Source organism: Bos mutus, chromosome 5 (genome assembly GCF_027580195.1).
Source record: "Bos mutus isolate GX-2022 chromosome 5, NWIPB_WYAK_1.1, whole genome shotgun sequence".
NCBI lineage: Eukaryota > Metazoa > Chordata > Mammalia > Artiodactyla > Bovidae > Bos > Bos mutus.
In genome coordinates, this window is record NC_091621.1 from 16,090,081 (window position 1) to 16,112,160 (window position 22,080).

General features: G+C 60.0%; 2 protein-coding genes across 2 annotated transcripts in view; both read left to right on the forward strand.

The window, feature by feature from the left end:
• The window catches only part of LRP1 (LDL receptor related protein 1), an 80,843-nt gene extending 72,115 nt beyond the window's left edge, over window positions 1–8,728 (forward strand). Inside the window, 20 exon segments of the mRNA XM_070370438.1 lie at window positions 440–559; window positions 711–833; window positions 1,171–1,311; window positions 1,399–1,533; window positions 1,612–1,731; window positions 2,687–2,955; window positions 3,415–3,593; window positions 4,074–4,180; window positions 4,423–4,539; window positions 5,002–5,178; window positions 5,319–5,459; window positions 5,568–5,741; window positions 5,993–6,154; window positions 6,545–6,586; window positions 6,589–6,718; window positions 6,854–6,955; window positions 7,096–7,160; window positions 7,241–7,331; window positions 7,432–7,576; window positions 7,742–8,728. Of these exon segments, the coding sequence (XP_070226539.1) occupies window positions 440–559; window positions 711–833; window positions 1,171–1,311; window positions 1,399–1,533; window positions 1,612–1,731; window positions 2,687–2,955; window positions 3,415–3,593; window positions 4,074–4,180; window positions 4,423–4,539; window positions 5,002–5,178; window positions 5,319–5,459; window positions 5,568–5,741; window positions 5,993–6,154; window positions 6,545–6,586; window positions 6,589–6,718; window positions 6,854–6,955; window positions 7,096–7,160; window positions 7,241–7,331; window positions 7,432–7,576; window positions 7,742–7,882 (2,681 nt within the window). The 3' untranslated portion in view covers window positions 7,883–8,728.
• A 3,847-nt stretch (window positions 8,729–12,575) lies between these two features.
• Window positions 12,576–22,079, forward strand: NXPH4 (neurexophilin 4). Its single transcript, XM_070370445.1, has 2 exons — window positions 12,576–12,746; window positions 20,563–22,079. Exons 1-2 carry the CDS (start codon window positions 12,690–12,692, stop codon window positions 21,391–21,393), a joined length of 888 nt encoding a protein of 295 aa, XP_070226546.1. The 5' UTR covers window positions 12,576–12,689; the 3' UTR covers window positions 21,394–22,079.
• Window position 22,080: the final 1 nt, after the last annotated feature.

The following is a 22,080-nucleotide window of genomic DNA, read 5'->3' on the forward strand; positions in this document are numbered from 1 at the left end:
CAGAGGGGGACGTGGGGAGCCTGAGTGGCGGGAGGTCGGAGCTTGGAGCAGTGAGGGCATCCTGGCTCTGGGCTGGTGGGCTGAGGCCAGAGACTGGAGCCCAGGCCCCCTGACTCCCAGGCGAGGGATCCTCCTCTGTACCTGCTGCTGCCTGACAGTGGGCCCTGGGCCCTGCTCCACCACTGAAACAGGGCTCTCTGGACACTTTCCCAAAATGACTTCTTCTCCCCGAAATACCAGAGGAGGCAGTTCTGCCCAGCTACCTGGCCAGTGGTAGAAAATGAGGAAACCCAGGTTCTGTCCAGTGGGGGTTCCAGTGCTTTCCTGGAGTACCCTCTAGGTCTCAGCCATGGAAGGAGGGGTCTGGCCACGATACCCGGCCCTCAGTAACTGGGGGCTCAGAGCTCATTCTTTTCTCTTTGCTCCCTCCGGCGCCCAGTGCGGACCTGCCCCCTTGACGAATTCCAGTGCAACAACACCCTGTGCAAGCCGCTGGCATGGAAATGCGACGGCGAGGACGACTGCGGGGACAACTCAGACGAGAACCCAGAGGAGTGCGGTGAGGCTCCAGGGTGGCTGCGGGGCTTCCAAGAGGGCGGGGTGGGGCGGGGCTCCAGACGGGGCGGGGCTCTCCCGCTCCCTGGAGGCCCTCAGCCAGGGTGGGGGTACCCCCAAGGCTGATTCTAACTCTGTCCCTCTCGCCATTGCAGCCAGGTTCGTGTGTCCTCCAAACCGGCCCTTCCGTTGCAAGAACGACCGCGTCTGCCTATGGATCGGGCGCCAGTGCGACGGCACGGACAACTGCGGGGATGGGACGGATGAGGAAGACTGTGGTGAGCAGGGGGCCAGTGAGGGGGGTTCTGGGGGGTGCCTGGAGTGGGGATGCTGCACAAGCGGTGGGGGTGGCCCAAGTGGGAGCTGTGTCTGGTGAGTCGATTCAGGGAAAGGGGAGGATCCACTGCCGGGAGCCTGGGGGCCTTGTCTTGGCAGGAGAGAAACCCCTGGGGAAGGCACTGAAGCGGAGACTGCGAATCTGAACAGTTTAACCAACTTCCCCTAAGGCTTGAGAGCCAGGCTTGGGGCCCCTCTACCTGTGACTGAGCAGGGGTTCCTGTGGGAAGAAGGGACAGGGTGGTAAAAATCAGGACCTGAAGCCCCGCCCTCCCCTAGAGCCGCCCACGGCCCAGACCTCCCACTGCAAAGACAAGAAGGAGTTTCTGTGCCGGAACCAGCGCTGCCTCTCCTCCTCCCTGCGCTGCAACATGTTCGATGACTGCGGGGACGGCTCTGACGAGGAGGACTGCAGCATGGGTGAGGGTGAGACCCGCGTGCCGGCTTGGGCGGGGGCCGGGAGGGACACAGAACCTAAGTCCAGGCCTAGACTCACTGTCTCCGCAGACCCCAAGCTGACCAGCTGCGCCACCAACGCCAGCATCTGCGGGGATGAGGCCCGCTGTGTGCGCACCGAGAAAGCCGCCTACTGTGCCTGCCGCACTGGCTTCCACACGGTGCCAGGCCAACCCGGATGCCAGGGTAGGAAGGGGGAGTCCAAGAGGCGGGCAGAAGCGCCCCGCCATGAGACTCTCCCTGACCCGGGCGTGTAACCCCCAGACATCAACGAGTGCCTGCGCTTCGGCACCTGCTCACAGCTCTGCAACAACACCAAGGGCGGCCACCTGTGCAGCTGCGCCCGCAACTTCATGAAGACGCACAACACCTGCAAGGCGGAAGGTAGGCGCTGGGAGAGGGCGGAGAGAGGGGCGGGGCTTACAGCACCCGGACAGCAAATGAACCTGGGATGCGGTGTCTGCCTTTGGGCAACCTTGCCCAAGCCTGCGATTCCAGACCCACGGGACAGCTTCCTGAACACGGCTGGCAGCCGTGCAGAGGCCAGAGGTCCTGGGGCGAGAGCATCACCACTCACATAGTCAAGAGTACCCCACCTGCATGTTCCCATTATGTTTGTATCAGCTTTACTGAGGTATCAGTGACAAAACTGTCAGATATTTAATGTGTGCCAGGTGATGATCTGATGTACATACACCTTGCGAAAGAATTCCCCCCGTTGAGTTAATTAACACATCCTTCATTTCACATATTTACGTGTTTTTGTTTTTTTGTTTTTTTTTTTGGTGAGAACATATACTTTGATGCATACCTGCACTTTCCTCATGCCTCTATACAAAGACGCCCCATATCCATGTACACACACCCGGGCACACACAACCCCAAACATGTTCGAGTGCACTCATATGCTCATGCACACCTACATGCCTCCATGGCGGTGCTCGTGCACGCCCACATGTGTGTGCACCTATGAGCAGATATCAGACATTATGGAGCAGAGAGTGTGGTGATGCCTGCAGAGGCCGTGAGGAGGCAGAGGTCCCTGAGGCTGGAGGAGGGGGGACAGCTTTCTGGAGTAGCAGGTCTCCCTAGATCACCTCAGGAGAGGAGGAAGTTCAAGGACTCAGGCTGGAGCCCTCAAGCCTGGCACTGGGGGGGGATGAGCAGACGCTTTGGGCCACGTCAGATGGCTTGACTAGGAGAGGGACATTGTTAATGTGAAAGGGGTGGGACTGGGGAGGGAGCACAGCTTACCCAGCTCTTTCTAGCACCAGGCCCGACACCCCCCAGCCTGCGCTTTCACCCCTGCCAACCAACATCTGGGCTCTTGTCCCTCCAGGCTCTGAGTATCAGGTCCTCTATATCGCTGATGACAATGAGATCCGCAGCCTGTTCCCCAGCCACCCCCATTCGGCTTATGAGCAGGCCTTCCAGGGTGACGAGAGCGTCCGCATCGATGCCATGGATGTCCACGTCAAGGCTGGCCGCGTCTACTGGACCAACTGGCACACAGGCACCATCTCCTACCGCAGCCTGCCCCCTGCTGCACCTCCCACCACTTCCAATCGCCATCGGCGACAGATTGACCGGGGCGTCACCCACCTCAATGTGAGTACCCAGTCTGGGGTGGGACCTACATGGAGGCACGGACTGGGTGGGAAGTCTGCAAACAGCAGACGGTTCAGAGCAGAGTTTGCAGAGGACAGTGGAAGGGGCAAAGGCTAAGGCTGGCATGCAGGGTGACCTTCAGAAGGCATCATGAGGCATGAACAGCAGGCAGGCAGAGCAGCACCATCGTCAGTAGGTGGCGCCGCCACGTGGCAGCCCGAGGCTGCAGGGCACCTGGGCAAGTACTTGGCTTTCAGCGTCAGAGCCATGTTCAGTTCCTGAACATCACAGCCGGCACACCGGGTCCATGTTGCCAAGCTCTTGAACCTCTTTGGGCCTCACTTTGTTCCTCAGTAACGCAGGGTAATGGTAACAGCAGGGACAGGGAGTGGGGGAATGGATAATGGCCAGGAAGGCCAAAGGCAGTAACCTCTGAACCTGTGACACCCCCTCATCCAGATTTCAGGGCTCAAGATGCCAAGGGGCATCGCCATTGACTGGGTGGCTGGGAATGTGTACTGGACCGACTCAGGCCGGGATGTGATCGAGGTTGCGCAGATGAAGGGCGAGAACCGCAAGACGCTTATCTCCGGCATGATCGATGAGCCCCATGCCATTGTGGTGGACCCACTGAGAGGGTGCGTGGGGGTGCTGTGGGGAGGCATCTGGGCTGAGGCTAGGAAGCCCCTGGGATGGAGGTGGGTGCCCAGCCCCCAGCATGGGTGTTTCCTCCCAGACCAGCCTGAGGTCAGTGTCCTCTGCAGGCCCCTGGGTCTTCCAGGCTGCGTCCAGCCCTGGCCGTCCCTGATGTCACCCGGGGTCACACTGGCTTGCCCGGCTGGGGCCTGGCTTCTGCTTGGCTGGCTGTCATGGGCAGCCAGGTTCTGGGCTTCTCCTCCGCTCCAGGGGGCAGCTCTGCCTACTGAACTGGGACCCGAGCAGCACATAGCAGTTTTAGAGATCTTTAACCTGGTCAGGAGGTTGACTCCCCTTGACTGTCTATGGAGGAGGGACAGAACACCCTCCTCTCTGTGTACCCGGCAGTCTCTGTGTTCCCCTTCAGTGACCTCCTCTGGGAACCCACGTCCTGCCCACACTCACTTCTTGTCCTTCCCCAGCACCATGTACTGGTCAGACTGGGGGAACCACCCCAAGATTGAAACAGCAGCAATGGATGGAACCCTTCGGGAGACGCTGGTTCAGGACAACATCCAATGGCCCACAGGTCCATGCTACAGGGGCGGGGATGGGGGAGAGGTGGGCTTGCTGAGCTCAGGGCCACACAAAGGGGAGGGAAGGGGGCTTGAACTGGGATGGGACAGAGGGGTTGTGGAGGCTTTTCCCAGAAAAGGTGACTGCGAGTGACCATGGGGACAGGGTGGAGGCGTCCCAAATATGGACACCGTCCTGCTTGCTCCCCGAGCCTGGGGTGGGAAGGCCGGCCCTCACAGTGCTCTCTGCTCCCAGGCCTGGCCGTGGATTATCACAATGAACGGCTTTACTGGGCGGATGCCAAGCTCTCAGTCATCGGTAGCATCCGGCTCAACGGCACAGACCCCATCGTGGCTGCTGACAGCAAACGAGGTCAGCCTCCACCAGCAGTCTTGCAGCCCTGCCCTCAGGCCTCTGCCCTCCCCTCTGGGCCCAAGGCCTCACCAAGCACCTGCCATCCTCCTCACCTGGCCCTCAGCATCCCTGCAGTGCCTTTGGGGTCCCTCCCAACCAGACACCCCCAGCACCAGTCCTGTAGGCCTGAGTCCACCCTGACCCTCTGGGCTTGCTTTACATTCATTCATTCTACCAATGGATGTTGAGCTGCGTGGAGGCAACATGGGTGATAATGGGAACTTAGCACACGTGGGGAGAGGGAGCAGAAGTCACTCCTGACCCCACAAGTCAGGGGCTGATGGGACCTGTTGTCAGCAGGAGGAACAGGTTGAGGGGCGGTGTGAACAGGACGTGTTCAGCTTGAGGTCCCCGAGAGCCTTGGGACCCAGTGACTAGAGAGTGTGACTAAGGCCTGAGTTCCCTCTGACTTCTCCCCAGGACTGAGTCACCCCTTCAGCATTGATGTCTTTGAGGATTACATCTATGGCGTCACCTACATCAATAATCGTGTCTTCAAGATCCATAAGTTCGGGCACAGCCCCTTGATCAACCTGACTGGGGGCCTGAGCCATGCCTCCGATGTGGTCCTGTACCACCAGCACAAGCAGCCTGAAGGTGGGCAGAGAGGGAGAGCCCGGGCCGGGGCAGGGGAGGCCCAGGGGTGCTGTCTCCAGGCTGCAGCCTCAGGTTTTGGTGGGCAGGGGGGGTTCTGGGTCCCAGGACTCAGCCTTCTCCCACGCTGCCCACCCCTGCAGTGACCAACCCCTGTGACCGCAAGAAGTGTGAGTGGCTCTGCCTGCTGAGTCCCAGCGGGCCTGTCTGCACCTGTCCCAACGGGAAGCGACTGGACAATGGCACCTGTGTGGCTGTGCCCTCACCGACGCCCCCACCGGACGGTATGCTCACGCCCCTCCCTGGCCCCTCATCCCTGCCCCAGAGCCCTCCTCCCTACAGCCCCTGAATCCCCCCTATGCCAGCTCTGCCCTTGACGACCCTTCCTGCAGCTCCTCGGCCTGGAACCTGTAACCTACAATGTTTCAACGGTGGCAGCTGCTTCCTCAACGCACGGAGGCAGCCTAAGTGTCGGTGCCAGCCCCGTTACACAGGCGACAAGTGTGAGCTGGACCAGTGCTGGGAGCACTGTCGCAACGGGGGCACCTGCGCTGCCTCTCCCTCTGGTATGGCCTTTGGTTCTTCTGCCAGGACTCGTGGCCCCTGGGCCCTGCTGCCCCCAAGCCGCCTCTGCCCTGCTTTACTTCACCTCTGCTGCCCTCCCGCCTGCTGCCCCCAACCCCAGCGTTGCTATCCTGTTCTGCCTGCCTCCCCTCTACTGCCTTCCTCCTGCCAGGCCCTCCCAGCCCTGTTCCCCTGCAGTAGGGCCGGGCAGCTCAGTGGGCCACAGTCCTGCTCACACATCGTCTCCCGCCAGGCATGCCCACGTGCCGGTGCCCCACAGGCTTCACGGGCCCCAAATGCACCCAGCAGGTGTGTGCAGGCTACTGTGCCAACAACAGCACCTGCACGGTCAACCAGGGCAACCAGCCCCAGTGCCGATGCCTGCCTGGCTTCCTGGGGGACCGCTGCCAGTACCGTGAGTGAGCCATCCCTGGGCTCCGGGCCAGGATGATGGAGGCGGGGGGGGGGGGGTTGTGCGGGTCACAGGGGCTAGTTCTAGGGAAGGAGCCCATTCGCAGCTCAGCCAGGCTCGAGGTACCAGGGCTTCTCCCCAGGGAGAGGTCAGCACACCCCTGCTGCCCCAAGGTAGTGAACCCTCTGGCATCAGGATTATTCAAGCAAAAGCAGTACCCTGTTGGGATGCTCCGGGACATCTTTGTAACCCTGGAGCCTGTGACATGGAGACAGTAGGGGGCTCAGGAGGAGGTGGAAGTCACCCCAAAGGCCAGCTGCCCCCCACCATCTCTGGAGGACCCTCATGACAGTGGGGCTTGAGGCACCTCCTCTCCCATCCCCTGAACCACAGGACAGTGCTCTGGCTACTGTGAGAACTTCGGCACGTGCCAGATGGCGCTGACGGCTCCCGCCAGTGCCGCTGCACCGCCTACTTCGAGGGGCCCAGGTGTGAGGTGAACAAGTGTAGCCGCTGTCTCGATGGGGCCTGTGTGGTCAATAAGCAGAGTGGGGATGTCACCTGCAAGTGAGTGGGGCCCACTCCCAGTCTGTCCCACCCTCCACCCACCTAACCCACCCTCCCAGCCCCCCCGCCCGCCCCTTCCCAGGGTCTTGGACACCCTCCACCAGCCCCGCCCAGCCTCTGCACTCCTCCCTGCAGTTGCTCCGATGGCCGGGTGGCCCCCAGCTGTCTGACCTGCATTGGCCACTGCAGCAATGGCGGTTCCTGCACCATGAACAGCAAAATGATGCCTGAGTGCCAGTGAGTTGGGCCTGTGCCTCACCAAGGCCTAGATCAGCCTTCCCTCCCCCAAGTCTGAGCCAGACCAGCAGGAGCCTGTGGTCCCTCCCAGTTTCCCCATGGATGGCATGCCCACTCAGCTCTGCCCCTCCCATCTGCAGGTGCCCACCCCACATGGCAGGACCCCGATGTGAAGAACAAGTGGTCGGCCAGCAGCAGCCTGGACGTAGGTGGCAGGGACCTGGGATGGAGGGCTTTGTGCCTCCGAGGCCTTTTGGACTCAGCTCCCCTCCTCTTCCCCTCTAGATGTAGCCTCCATCCTAATCCCTCTGCTGTTGCTGCTGCTGATGCTTCTGGTAGCCGGAGTGGTATTCTGGTACAAACGGCGAGTTCGAGGGTGAGTTGTGGGGAGTCTGGAGAATTAGGGCCACGATGTTACTGCCCTAGTCTCACCCACTCCTAGAATCCCTGCCCTCATGCTCCCACCTTCCCCCCAGGGCTAAGGGCTTCCAGCACCAGCGGATGACCAACGGGGCCATGAATGTGGAGATCGGGAATCCCACCTATAAGATGTATGAAGGCGGGGAGCCTGATGACGTAGGGGGTCTACTGGATGCGGACTTCGCCCTGGACCCTGACAAGGTGGGCTGGGAGGGCAAGGGAGGGGGCTTCCAGGACAGGGACAGAGGGCTGTGGGTGGGGCAACCAAACGTGTTGGGCTGGATGATGGAATGGAGGTAGGCGGAAGGTACCTAAGCCGCAGAGCCCAGTGCCTGAGCCCCATCTGAACCCTCTGTTGCCTTGCAGCCCACCAACTTCACCAACCCCGTGTATGCCACACTGTACATGGGCGGTCACGGCAGCCGCCACTCCCTGGCCAGCACGGATGAGAAGCGAGAACTCCTGGGCCGGGGCCCCGAGGACGAGATAGGGGACCCCTTGGCATAGGGTCCTACACCATCGGACTTCCCCAGAGAGCCTCCTGCCCCCAGCCAGAGAAGTCCTTCAAGGAGTCCCCCTCTTGCCCAGCCAACCCCTCCCCAGCCCTGCTGGGATGTATAAATGTAAAAAATGAAGGAATTACTTTTTATATGTGAGTGAGCAAGCGAGCAAGCGAGCACAGTATTATCTCTTTCCGTTCTCCTTCCTGCCTGCTCCTCAGCAACGCCCCCCCCCCATGCTGCCTTCCGGGAGGGGGGGAACAGGAAGGGGGCTCCTGCAAATTACAGGTATAAGGGAGCCCTGCCTCCCACCTTCCCACCAAAAACGCACCCCCACTGGGAGAGCTGGTGGTGCTGTGTCCCCCTCCCTGTACAAGACACTTTGTCAAGGCTCTCCCCTCTCACCACCCCACCACCCTGCCGGTCCCCTGAGGGCTGATTCTGGGATCCTGAGGAGGGTGAGTCCTTTGCTGCCCTTGTCTGGAAGATTTGGCTCTGGCTGAGGTAGGAAGGGAAGGATGGAGTTTTTTAGTTCTTCTTGGGGGGAGGCCATCCCATGCCCCAGCCCCCACTCCAGGGGCACCTCTGAGAGGCCGCGCTCAGCATCCCTCCCAGACAGGCCCTCCCCTTCTCCAGTGCCCCCACTGTGGCTCCCAGGGCTGGAGACTTTCTTTGGTAAACAACACCCCCCCAGGCTCCTCTCCCCTGGGGATGAGGAGGAAGTGGGGCACACCAAGGAAGGGCAAGCGGGCAGCCCCGTTTTGGGGACATGAACGTTTTAATAATTTTTGCTGAATTCCTTTACAACTAAATAACACAGATATTGTTATAAATAAAATTGTAAAAAAAAAAAGGCGTTTGTGTCCGTATACCTGAATGTGAGACTCTGAGAGCTGACCTGTGCTTGCATGCTCCAGCCACCAGAGGGAGCCATGCTCTGTACTGGAGGAAGGCTGGAGCATCTGGTCTTCAGTGCCCTTCTGGCCTCCATCCCCGTTGGCTGGGCTGCGGCAAGGAAGCATAGAACTTTACCAGAAAGACCTGCTTCTCCTGGCTGTGTCAACGTGAGCCAGTGACTTCACCTCTCTGAAACATGTGATCTCTCTGGCCGTTGGACACTTACCTCCAGGATCTGTATTTTCTCTGCACTGTCACTTTAAACGACAGCACTGTCACCCATCCTTAAAATGCTCTTCCACAGTGAGAAATCCCACAATAAGAGATGAACACACTGGGATTGTAAACGACTTTCTAGTCCTTCAGGATGGTCCCATTCCCATTCGGCTGTTTGCTCTTGAAGCATTAACATCTCACACCTCATAAAGACTAATTACTCAGATGTCAAGAGTAAGAACCCTGGGTTCAGGAAAAGGAAGGCATTTGTAGTTAAAGCTGGGAAGACCAGTTTTCCAGGTCTCACGGACCACCAACAAACCCAGTTCACATCCCAGGTTGTTGATGACTGCTACAAAGGGGGTCCCAAGTGTGCCAAGTCGTTTCAGTCGTGTCCAACTCTTTGCAACCCTATGGACTGGTTCCTCTGTCCATGGGATTCTCCAGACAAGAATACTGGAATGGATTGCCATGCCCTCCTCCAGGGCATCTTTCTGACCCAGGGATCAAACCATCATCTCATGTCTCCTGCATTGGCAGGCAAGTTCTTTACCACTAGCGCCACCTGGGAATCCCAGGTCTACAATTCCTGTGCAGAAGGTCACACTGCTTTACATGGTCCTAGATTGAGAAAGGGTTACAGCCCTTTCCCTACAGTAGCAAATATGCTCAAAGAAGGCAGCTTTAAGCATCTAAAGAAACCTAGTGTGTGTGTGTTAGTCGCTCAGTCGTGTCCAACTCTTTGCAACCCCATGGACTATAGCCCGCCAGACTCCTCTGTCCATGGAATTCTCCAGGCAAGAATACTGGAGCAGGAGGCCATTCCCTTCTCCAGGGGATCTTCCTCATTGCAGGCAGATTCTTTACCCTCTGAGCCACCAGGGAAGCCCAAAGAATCCTTACCCAACTCCCAAAAGAGGAGCATTGCTTTTCATTCCTCCTCTCTCCCTGGCTCAACTTTCTCAGTCTATTCCTCCTCTCTTGAGGAAGCTATGGATCCATCCACCTCCAGAAACAAGAGCCCTCCCCTTCCCTTTTAGCCTTGAGGTCTCAGCTCCAGCCTCAGCTTCCAAGCCAGTTCTGCCATCCTCCACTGGCTCCCTGGCTCCCTAGGGCCCCAGAGCAGAGCGATCTTCCTGGGGAAAAGGGGCGTCCTTGTTGATTGCCTAGAGGGAGGCTTGTGTCATCATCTGTCCACCAGGTGGCGTACACACTCCTGCAGCGCAGCTCATTCGAAAGGCCAGCACAGCCCCCTCCCTAGCACATTAATTATGCACCTGCCCTCGGACCCCAGTCCAGCCTCTCACTTCCTTCCCTGGGGCTATTCTGCCACACACCCCTCTACTCTCCCCCAGCCGGCTCCTCCCCCTCCCCCAGCGCCTGTCTGCTCCCCACCACCAGCAGCCCCACCCCCTCACTCCCTCCCTCTGCCAGCCGTGCATCTGGCGCCCCCGGGGAGCCACTGATTCTCTGCCTGTCGCCTCAAGATCCTGGGCAGAGCGAGAAGGGCCCCCAGCTGCGGCTTGGAACACACACCCCTCCAGTCAGCATCCTTCCTCTGCCCACCAGGACGGCCAGGAGAAGGGTCTACCTGAAGGCAGTGCTCAAAAATTCCCCACCTGGCAAGGATGTCAGAGAGACCTAAGACAGAAATGGAGAAGAGACAGGGGCAAAACCAGAGGCTGATACAGACAGAATGAGAGACAGAGACACAGAGATGGAGACAGGGAGTGGTGTGTGTGTGTGTGTGTGTGTGTATGTATGAGAGTGAAGAAGCTGGGTAGAGGAAGCTGTGGCCTGAGACTAGCAAAAGGAGGCGAGGTGGGGTGGGTCAGGACTCCAGAAAAACAGGAGGGGCTTCTGTCCTGTGTACCTTGGGCCTGAGTGTGCCCCCTGCCCCCACCACCTCGGCAGCCCCTGAGTTTGGCACTCGGGCTCAGGTTCTGGATGGAGCCTTGTGGCCCGCGGCCTGGCTGTTCCTGCCTCTCCCTGCCTCCCTGTCTGCCCCACCTACACCCAGGTTCCTGGTCCAGGCTCCTGTCTGTCTCTCCCGGAGTGTCTGTGTCCACTTCATCTTCTCAGCATTCCCGATCCTTGTTTTGTGTCTTGTCACATCCATGTGTCTGTCTATCTGTTTATGTGTGCCCCGGCTTGTCTTTTGGACTGCCAGTGCCAGCGTACACCTGTGTGTGTCCATCATTGTCTGTGAATGTCCACCTTTCTGCCAAGGCAAGGAAGGTAGGGTCGGCTCTGAGTACCTGGCTGGGTATGCATGTCTCTTGATGAAAGTTGCATTTATCTCTCGGGTCTCTGTGTATGCACACTCTGTGTAAACCGACTGTGTCCATCTACGTGGATCAGTGCCACTAGGCTTGCACCTGTCTGTGTATGTGTGCACTGTTCTCTGTGTGAATGTGTTTCACTGTGCCTGTATGTTCACCTTTATTGTGTGGCCTGACCCTGCGAGGCTCCTGCGTGCATGCCTCAGGCCATGTGTTGGGATCTCCCGGTATGCATCTGTCTGTCTCTTTGCTTGTCCCTATCTCTGTCGCTGTCGAGGTGTCGGTCATACCACAACCTCAGCCACAGCCTCAGTGCATAGCAACAGCTGACAGCTGAAGACTCCCTGGGCAGGAGAGAGAGAGAGACTAGGGGGAGGAGGGAGCTGATGAAGAAACAGCCAAGAGGATTGGGACAGAGACAGGACCAGACTGGGGACAGAGACAAGGACAGGGCTAGAGGAGAAAGGGGAGAAGGATCTAGAGCGACTGATGGTGAAAGAAGGGACCCTGGGCGGAAAGTGATGGATGGAGATCGCACCAAGAAGCCGGGCCGTTGGTGCGGCTCCTGCCCAACCCCCACGCAGGGACGCTCTGGGACGCGTGGGGGGTCAGCAGAGGGGGCGAGGGGCAAAGGTGAACGGCGCGTCTAGCGGAGGGGTCCTGAGACCGCAGAGGGGCCTTGAAGGCGGGGGTGGGGGCGGCGGGCGCCGTTTGTCAGCCCTATTGACAGACGTGATGGGGTTTCCGTCCGTGATCAATGATACTCATCTCCGGGCCGAATGAGCCGCGGGGCGCCCATCCATCCCCGTCAGCGCCGCGCGGCGGCAGTCGCCCGGGGCCCCGCCCGCCCTCACCTCGGCCCCTGCCCTGCTCCTGCCCGGGGACCCTTCAGGGCCCGGAGCACAGAAGAGGCCGGGAGTTCCGAGGGACCCCGGTCTTGCTGGGCTGTTGAGCCTCGCCAGGCTCCCCACTCTCCGTGCCCCGCCTCGGGAACAAGGTCCCGGAGCCGGGAGCCCCACCCTCGGCCCTGTTCCTCAGCGATGCACCCACCCAGCCTCTCGGGTCCGCGGCCCCCGAGCCCCGCAGCCCGCTCCGCTCCGCACCTGGGCCGGGGGCGTGTCTGGGGCGTGTCGGGGTGAAAGTCACCTTCGGTGCCCCCGGCCGGGCGGGAGGGGGCGCGCGGGGCGCGGCCGGGATTGGAGCGCCGCGGAGCCCCGCCCCCCCGCCCGCCCGCCCGAGTCCGACCCAACTTTCTCCCCCGCCCGCGCCCCGCCCCCAGCGCCGCGCTCCGCGCCTCTCGCCGCTCAGTCCGCGGGCCGCGCCGCCCGCTCCCGCCGCTCCGGCAGCCACCCCGCGGCACGCCCGCCGGGGCCCCTAGTCCCCAGGCCCGGCGCCCGCCCCGCCCGGCCGCCCGGGAAGATGCGGTTGCTCCCGGAATGGCTTCTCTTGCTCTTTGGCCCGTGGCTCCTGAGGAAGGTAAGGGTAGCTGGGAGGTAGCGCGAGCGCGGGGTCCCGGACGCCAAGGTTCCAGAGTGCGAGGGGCTCCGTGCGCCTGCCTCGTCTACAGCGCAGAGCGTCCCAACTTTGCCCGGCTCGGGGTGGGAGAAGGGGGGTACGCGGACAGACAGACTCCCGGTTCAGGATAGGCGCTCTCCCAGCGCAAGTTGGCTGAGGGTCCCGGGTGGGGTGGGGTGGGATGGGGGGGTGCCCGGGTGGAGGCCCAACTCGGATCCCGCTCCAGGCGAGGCGGGGGAGGGGACGAAGCCAGACCCACGAGTGTGCCAGACGGAGCGGGAGTGCGAGACAGACAGACAAGCCAGCAGGGTGTCAGCCTTGCCGTCTTTCCGCGCCAACCTCACTCGCCTTCCTCGCTGTCTGTCCTTCCACCCCTCCACCCCCGCCTTCTCATTTCTCTCCTCTGCTCTTGTCACAATGCCAGGTGGGCACTGTGCTCTGAGCAGACTCGGCCCGAACACACGCGCGCACACACGGACCCACACAGATACCGCCGAACTTGGCTACCATCTCCCATCGCATTTCCCGCGGAGACACTGTCTCCCCTGAACAACCTCACAGACACACCCCTCTCGCTCGCCCGGCGGGTAGGGGGTGGGCTGTCTGGCTCTCCTCCCGTCCTCTCCTCTCTCCATCTCCCTGAGGCTGGCCTGTTTCCCTGAAGCTCCAGGGCGAAGACAGGCTAAAGGGGCCCAGACTTGATCTGCGTCCCTCCAGACTTGGAGGCTTCAATTCGAATAGACCGGGTGCTCATGTGTGCTGGTGTGGAGTGTGTGGGTCAGCGTGTGCGCCCGTGTGTGCGCCTGTGTCCCGGGCAGCCAGGCTTGCGTGTCCAGCGCTGGCGTCCAGGGTGTGTGTATGCTGGTGTGGAGTGTGGTGTTGGCTCTGAAGGGGTGAGCGTGAGTCCCTGCTTCACAGTGCAGCCATCTGTGCCCCGCTGTGCATCCCACAATGGGGGCCTAGGCCCTGGACACCTATCTTCTTACACCAGCCCCCCTGCCTCTGACTTTCCCGTTTCCTACTCTAAGTGTGATCTACCCACTCTGGGGGCAGACAGGTAGCTCCCCAAAGCCCTATTCCCTGCATCCCAGCCCTTAGACCCTACAGAGTCTGGAAGGGGTGTAGACCCACACACACACACACACACTTAGCCTCCCACCTGCTCATTCAGATCGCCTTCAGCAGCTCCAGCAGGGCGGGGGCCCTTAGTGAAGCTGGTGACGGAGCTCCCTGATTCAAACCAGCCTGGTGACCTTGAGGGGCTGGAAGGTGGGTGGAGGAGCCCCCTCCACAAATACTGCTTCCACTGGCAGGAGCTTCTTGGGGACCTGCTGCCTAGCTCTGCCCTCGTAGAGCACTCTGGGAGGGGGTCTCTGCCCCACAACCCACTGGGATGTAAAGGCCCCTGGGGGAGAAGTAGTGGGGCTGGATGGTCCTCCCCTGCCCCTCCTTTCTGGTTCCTCCTCACTCTCCTCTCCAATCTCCCCATCAAATAAACTCCCCTGTGGACAGATCTGGTTTAATTTCCTTTGCCCCCTGAAGGGGAATGAAACATCTGGTGAAGACTTGAGGGAGAGTGAGCATGAGGATGTAAGCAATGGAGATCTGAGTGTGTGAGAGCTGCTGCTCTGGAGTCCATGGAGGAGAGGGTGTCTGCCATTTAGTGCGGCTTGTATGCACGTAAGAATCTGTGTTTGCATGTACATACAGACTGTGTTTGCATGTGTATAACTATGAAGGGGGATGTGTGTAGGACAGTGTGTGTCTGACTACCTCTGTGTGTGTGCTCATGTGTGCTGTATGGTGTGTGCACATGTGTATGCACACCTCGGAGTATCAAGGTGTGTCTCTGGTGCATATCTGTGTGTTGGGGTGCCTGTGTTGTCTGTGAGTCTCCGAGGCTTGCGTGTGTCTGTGTTCTTGTCATTTTGAGTGCATTTGAGTGTGGGGATGAGAAGGAAATGGCAACCCACTCTAGTACTCTTGCCTGGGAAATCGCATGGACAGAGGAGCCTGGCAGGCTATAGTCCTTGGGGTCACAAAGAGTCTGACAAGACTTAGGTTCAAAAACAACAATAATGGGATTGTGAGCCTCAAGATGTGTTCATGTATCCTATCCGAATGTGGCTTGTGTGTGTGTGCGTGCACTCAGGGCTGTCTCAGGGCTACTGGGCTGGCACTGGGCTGACACTGAGAGGCTGGTGGGGGATAGTTTGCAGGGAAACCCTAATTGTCCCATGTTAAGCACCTTGCCTTCTCCCATCTTGCTCACAGACTCCTCCTTCAGGTGCCCTCTCCCTCCTCCCTCCTTGCTTCAGGCTCCTGGTCTCCTATGGGGCCTGTGACTCCTGGCTTCCACTGCTCCTGGGGCTCTGGCCCAGGCCTCCTACAGGATCTTTCCAATACGGTCTCTGACTTCTCGCCCTCTCTGTCTCTGTCTTCCCCACCCCTTGCCAAAGCAGCCGCCTACTGGGAAAAGCAGCAGGCGATCAATAGTCACTAATCACTAATCACTAATTACTAATTAGCTGGGGGAGGGCAGGGGCGGGGCCCTATGGGACCTTCCAGCTCTAGCCTGCCTCAGGAAAGGATTAGGCTGAATTGAGTCTCTCAGCACTGGCTGGCCCCAGCCCTGCATCTAGCCACCCGCTCCTGACTCCATATCCCCCTCTAACCCCCCAGCTAATCTCTGGCTGGGCCACTTAGGCACGTGCAGCCTGGGCCAGGGCCCAGAGCTGTCTCGGGGATCAGGGGCCGCAGCTGAGCCAGGAGCATAGGCCAGGGGGGGCGCTGATAGCTCCCTTGGGTCAGAGCCCCCGAGTATGGGAGGGGCACCCAAAGGAAAGAAGAAGGTAGACTGTCTTAGGTTTGGGGTGAGGGAGGAGCTGGGGGTCCAGGACTGGGTGGCTGCGGAAGAGGTGAGGTAATTTGGGGACAGAAACAAGGTAAAGAAGGGTCACTGGGTTCAGAGACAGTGTCCTTGGGGAGGGGCGGGATAAATGTTGAGGGAGACCGGTGAGTGGAGGGGGCATCATCGGGGTCAGAGATGAAGTCATTGTGGAGGGGGTGCGGAACTTTGGACCGAGCCCTAGAACTCCTCGTGGGCGGGGACGGGGGACAGGGTCACGGAGAAAGGGCAGGGTCTGTCGTGGGGGAAGGGTCCCAGGGCTCCCGGCTGGCTGGGCGCTGTGGCGAGTCCACAGGGCTTGGGGTGGCAACGAGCTGCGGGCCAGGGATGGGGAGCGGGGAGCACTTGCCTTGAGCGCTGGAAATTGGCGAGTCTCCCCCTCTCCCTAGCCTACCCCTCCTCCACCTCCACCCCGCCCACTCCCCCTCCGGCTCCGGCTTCGGGAAATTACATCCCAGCTCCGCGGCTCCCACCACCCCCCCCACACCGCGCCCCGGAGCCCGCGCCTTTATAGGCACATTTATTGCAATAATAAAGTGAGGCGCGGGGCGGGGGGCGGGGGGGCGGTCGTTCCCGGGGGGACTGCGCCGGCTCTAGGAAGCAGGGAAATAAAATAAAATAAAATAAAATCAAAATTCAGATAACGGTGAGCCTTGCGCTGCAGGCCAGGAGCAGGCGGGCAGGCGGGGCTGAGGGGGAGGGGGTGCCCGGCCCAAGGGCAGAGCCCGCCCCAGCAGCCATCCCCGCCCCCTCACGCTATAGCTATAGTAGGGTCTGGAAGAAGGTATCTTCACCTGCCGAGACCCCTCTGTGGCCTGATACTGCCGGTCTTCTGCCTTTTTCTCTGGCTTGACTCCCATACCTGTCCTCAGCCCATCTCCCCATCCCTGTCTCTTATCTCCTTCCTTGTCTCCCATTTTCCATTCCAGCCCCCATTCATATTCCCCATCCCCACCTCCTGGGTCTCTGCATCCTTCAGCAACCCTGTTTCTGCCCAGTAACCACTTCCCATCCCCCGTTTCTGTTCCCACCCCCATCTGGTCCCACCCCCCATCTCCCAGTCCCCGTCCCACTCTCATTCCTCCCAGCGCCCATCCCTCATCCACCATCCCTGTCTCCCCCATCCCCATTCTAGTTCCCACCTTGTTCTGTCCCCCATCTTCACTGCCTTGGCCCCTATCCCATCTGCATCCCAGTCTCTGCCCAGTACCTGTCCACCATTTCTGACCTCCTCTTCTTTCCTGTTCCCATACCTACCCTTGTTCCATCTTTATCTCTGCACCATGTACCTGTGCCTGCCCAGGCCTCAGTCCCAGTCCCCCTCCATCTCTGGCCCAGTCCTCATCGCAGCCTGTCCTGTCCACCCCACCTCTGTCTTCACCCCCATCTCCATCTCTGGTTCCCAGGCAGACCCTGCCTATTTTACCCACCCTGGCTGCGGGGTGCCCCCACCTCTTTCTAGGTGCAAGGCCTCAGTACGCACTTCCGTCTCCTTCCCCGACCCAGGCCTGGAGCACTCTTCCTTCCCCAACTACTGGGTGCTGTCCCCTCCCCCAGTCAGAATCCTGAGCGGCCCGCCGGACCCACACAGCAGGAGAAAAGCCACCGACCAGTCTGGAGGCCTGGGGGAGGTGCACCCTGCAATGCGGATGGGGGGCCGACAGCCTGATCCTCCCCCCATTCCCAGCAGTCCCATACCCAAAGAGCGCTCCCCCCCACCAAGTGGAGTTTGTTCAGCAGAAAAAGGCATCCTCAACTCCCCTGCAGTGCGTGGGCTCGCTGCCTGGGGGCAAAGCACTCCTGGCTCTGCTCCCACCCGGCTAGGGCCCAGAGGCGCCTGATGAAGCGCACCCCCACCCTTACCCCGACTCCCTCCTGCCACCACACCTCCGCCCCTCAAGCCGACAGCCGGGCTAGCCTCTCCCCTTCGCAAATGTCACTGCGCCCAATTAGCTTAATTAAACCAGCTCCGAATCGACCAGGACCCCTCCTCGGACAACACCCTGCCCCCACTCTCAAGGGGGAGGGACAGCACCGTGGATTCTAGGCAAACAGGGGCTCCCTTATCACTTCGTTTTCCCCTCCCTCCCACCCCCACCCACAGCTAGAGACAGACCACCTGAAGGGTAGAGGGAGAGAACCACAGTCAGACAGACAGACAGAAACAGAAAAGCAGAATCGCAGAAGAAAATTAGAGACAGAGACAAAAAGAGACTAAGAGAGAGCGAGGGAGATGGAAAAACAGTGAGAGAGCGAGAGCGAGAGAGGGAGAGCGAGCGTGAGAGCTAGGAAGCCAGAGGGAGGGTTTTATTTTATTTTATTCCATGTTCCCATTTCTCGGCTCGTTTCCTCGAAGACTCTCACCCCTCCCTGACTGAGTTCTCCCCCGAAGGTCGCTTCGGCCGCTCCCCCCAACTCTTCCCTTTTATCTTGGCTGTCTCCAGCGGCGGGTGGGGGGTGCAGGTGCCCAAAGCCCAGGGATTTGCCAGGATCAGAGAAGCGTAGACAGCAATTTGTCTGGGATCAGGGTGGGGGGACAACTGGCGCCCCTCACCACCCAGCCAAACCTCCTTCCCTCTCCAGCCCCTGCCTGGGAAGAGTGGCTGCACTGGAGCAGTGGACAGGTCCTGGACTGGGTGCAAGATGTCTAGTGCTTTTGGGGTGCTGGGGGGGGAGCTCAGAGGTATTTGGGGTCATAACAGCAGGTGTAGGGGCTCATGGATGCCCCTGGAAAGAGCTAGTGGTTGGGCCCAGGGGGGTGAGGAGTTTAGGTGTCAGAGTTCAGATGACTCCTCCCAACCATTCTTGGACTTCCCCTGGAAGCTTTGATACACTCCCACCTCCAATGCCCTCTCCAGGGCTCAAGCCCTGCCCTCTCTAAGCTCACCTCCTGGAGCCTTGGTCCTTCCTGCTGGAAGGCGCTTGTCCCCTCCTCTGCGGCCCAGGACCCCTTCCCCCCATCCCCTCTCAGGCCCACCCTCTGGGTGTTAGCTGCCAGCTCAAGCTTGTCAGTCTGAGTCAGTCTCTCTTACCGCCCCCGCCCCCCACACCTGAGCTGGGAGGAGAGATGGACGGGAGGAGGAATGAGGGGGGCGATAAATATGTATGACGAGCGGGTGGCGGCGGCATTAATAACCCAGGATCGCAGAGCTGCGGGAATGGGACCAGGCGGTGGAGATTCTAGCCTAGCAGCTTGACTCTGCTGTTCCTGTCCCCTGTGGACACATGGTGTATGCAAACAGAGGGGGACACCCATGCTGCCTGGCCTCTTTACCTACTCAAAGCTCATCCTGTAGGCCAGTGTGGGGATCCCCCCACCCCCCAGGAACATTCATATACAACTGACATGTATGCACCACCCCCCAGGGGAACACAATGAGACCACACTTATTATATCATTGTGAATACACTGACCCAGCCTTGAGAAAGAGCTTGACACATGGACAGAGGAGATCACAGAGGGAAAGTGACACTCCCAGTGAATCACACACAGCCACCCTCAGATACACAGCCAACCCAGGCATACGACTACACCAGTCACAGAGAGGCAACTACCACAACCTGAAACAGCCTCACTCAGATCCACACGCACAGACACAACCAACCTAGGCACATCTACAACCCAGACACCTATACAGAGCCACCAGGGACTAGTACAACAGGTATTCACCACCACAAGCAGGCAGACACACACAACACAGCGTCTCCGGACTGCTACACAGGGCATACAGACACGCACAGACATACACACACAGCCACGCCAGGCAGACACATACACACCCATCACCAGAGGTTGAGACTTGAGCATGCGCATGCACACACACACACACACACACACACACACACACAGTCATCACTCCAGGCAGATAGACAGATACATACAATATAACAGAAATACAATCACCCCAGACTCACGCAGGGTACTCCGCCCCCCCAAACAAACCCACAGGCAGTAAGGGCCACACTGAATGGCCACAGCTAGCACGGTCTGACTGACACACTCTGACACGCACAGCTCCTCTCCTTTCCACTCCCCTCGCTGGAGCAGCATCTCCATATTTCTTCCTCTCCACTCTCTCACGTCTCCTTCACTCGGGGCCACCCCCCCACCCCGCCCCGATAATTGATGGCCCGGGCCTGGCCCTGCCGCTCCGCCTCTCGATCCATCTTGTACTCGCCCCGCTGTCTCCCAGATCGGCTGCCACCTGAGACACAGAGACGGGTCGGGGCAAGCAGGGCAGTCCTCCTCGGTACCCCTCCTAACCCAGGGGAGGACCACCAGGCGGCCTCCCCAAGAGCAGGAGTGCCGGAGGTAGAGAGAGGTGCCCACTAGTAGTCCCCAAGCCTCAGCTGCATGCAGACTCTCCACTGTTCTCCTCAGCTCCGTTGGTCTCCCATGCTCCACCCCTCAAGGAAGTAGAGGCTGAGGCCTGGGTGGGGGCTCCAGTCTTGGCAAAGGTGTGCTGGGAGGTCTCACTCTTTCCTGATGCTGGGCACTGACAGTGGTCATGGCCTCCCTTGCCTGAGTCCAGCTTCTCCATGGCGCATTACTCCCAATCAAGCCAGAGTTCATAGCTCCAGTCCCTTTCAAACCCACACTGCTTTGGCTCTTTTAGTTTCCTCAGCCCTCGTCAGAGTTCTGTGAGAAGACTAGGATTCTAGTGTCATTTCACAGATGTAGAAACTGAGGCAGAGACCACACACCTTGAAAGAGCCGCAGGCCCATTCCAACGGGGACTCCTTGAACCACTGCTGTGGCAGCCTAATTCCATTTGTTCTCCCAGCGGCTGCGGACAGGGACCGGCGTGGCCCTGGCGGGTGGCCCCAGACAACTCCAGCGTTTCTCTTTTCCTCCTTCTTGGTCCCCAGGCCGTCAGTGCCCAGATACCGGAGTCCAGGAGGCCGCAGTACCTGGAGCTGCGCCCCGCCACGGCCGCGCCAAAGTCCTCTGACGGCCTGGGCACCGCGCGTGCCTGGAGCTGGGCCTGGCCGGCTAACCACACAGGGACACTGGCCCGAGCTGGGGCGGCGGGAGCGCCAGCGCAGCGCACGAAGAGAAAGCCGTCCATCAAAGCTGCCCGCGCCAAAAAGATCTTTGGCTGGGGGGACTTTTACTTCCGGGTGCACACTCTCAAGTTCTCGCTGCTGGTGACGGGTAAGATCGTGGACCATGTGAACGGTACCTTCAGCGTCTACTTCCGCCACAACTCGTCCAGCCTGGGCAACCTCAGCGTCAGTATCGTGCCGCCCTCCAAGCGTGTAGAGTTTGGGGGCGTCTGGCTGCCGGGGCCCGCCCCCCACCCGCTGCAGTCTACGCTGGCCCTGGAGGGGGTGCTCCCTGGGCTGGGGGCCCCGCTGGGGATAGCGGCGGCGGGGCCGGGGCTCGGGGGCACGCTCGGCGGTGCGCTGGCGGGTCCGCTCGGGGGCGCGCTGGGAGTGCCTGGGGCCAAAGAGTCACGCGCTTTCAATTGCCACGTGGAGTACGAGAAGACGAACCGCGCGCGCAAGCACCGCCCGTGCCTGTACGACCCGTCGCAGGTGTGCTTCACCGAGCACACGCAGAGCCAGGCCGCCTGGCTGTGTGCCAAGCCCTTCAAAGTCATCTGCATTTTCGTCTCCTTCCTCAGCTTTGACTACAAACTGGTGCAGAAGGTGTGCCCAGACTATAACTTCCAGAGCGAGCACCCCTACTTTGGATAGCCCACCCCGCCCTCGCCCCGGCCCCTGAGCTTCCCGCGAAATCCCGGACTCCCTTAAGTGGAACCCCTGCCCCTACCCAGCAGCTCCTGTGGCCGCGTCCCCCCCCTTCCACTCTGGGGGTGGAGAGGAGCAGCCCTTCCGAGACTCAGCCGGTGTGGATCCCCTTTTCCTTATGGGGAGTGCCCACGAGGCTAGGGGTAGCCCCCCATGGGCTACAGCCTCAAGTGGAGGGCCCAGAAGGCAGCCCTAGAATCGGCGGGGCTTGGAGGCGGTCCCCGCGTCCCCTGCGTCCCCATTGAGTCCTCTTCACTCCTGCCCCTGGCGCTGGGATGGATACTCCCTTTGCCCGCAGCTTTAATAACGCCTTGCCTGGCACCCTCATCCCACCCCTTTCTTACTCCCAGGCGCTTGTCTTCCACCCTATACCCACGTAAAGACCATAAAGGCCTATACACCTTGGCCTATTCCCAATCCCTCTGCCTGTCGTATGCCTGTCCCCATTTCCCCCGAACCCCAATAATTAGGGTAGGGGAAGCAAAACTCCCGTGCTTAGGCGATCCACTCGCCTGCACTCTGCCCGCCTCCCTCCAGTCCCTGCCAGCCTTGCTCCACCTTCCGGCTGCTTCCTCTCGGTGATTTTTTTTTTTTCTTCCTACGCCAAAACAGACGGGAAAGGGAACAAAATAA

What these genes read in the sequence shown, in the direction of transcription:
- NXPH4 (XM_070370445.1), top strand. Translation starts at nt 12,690, where the DNA reads ATGCGGTTGCTCCCGGAATGGCTTCTCTTGCTCTTTGGCCCGTGGCTC. An exon ending in GCCCGTGGCTCCTGAGGAAG is followed by an intron (nt 12,747 to 20,562) that starts GTAAGGGTAGCT and finishes CTTGGTCCCCAG; the next exon opens with GCCGTCAGTGCCCAGATACC.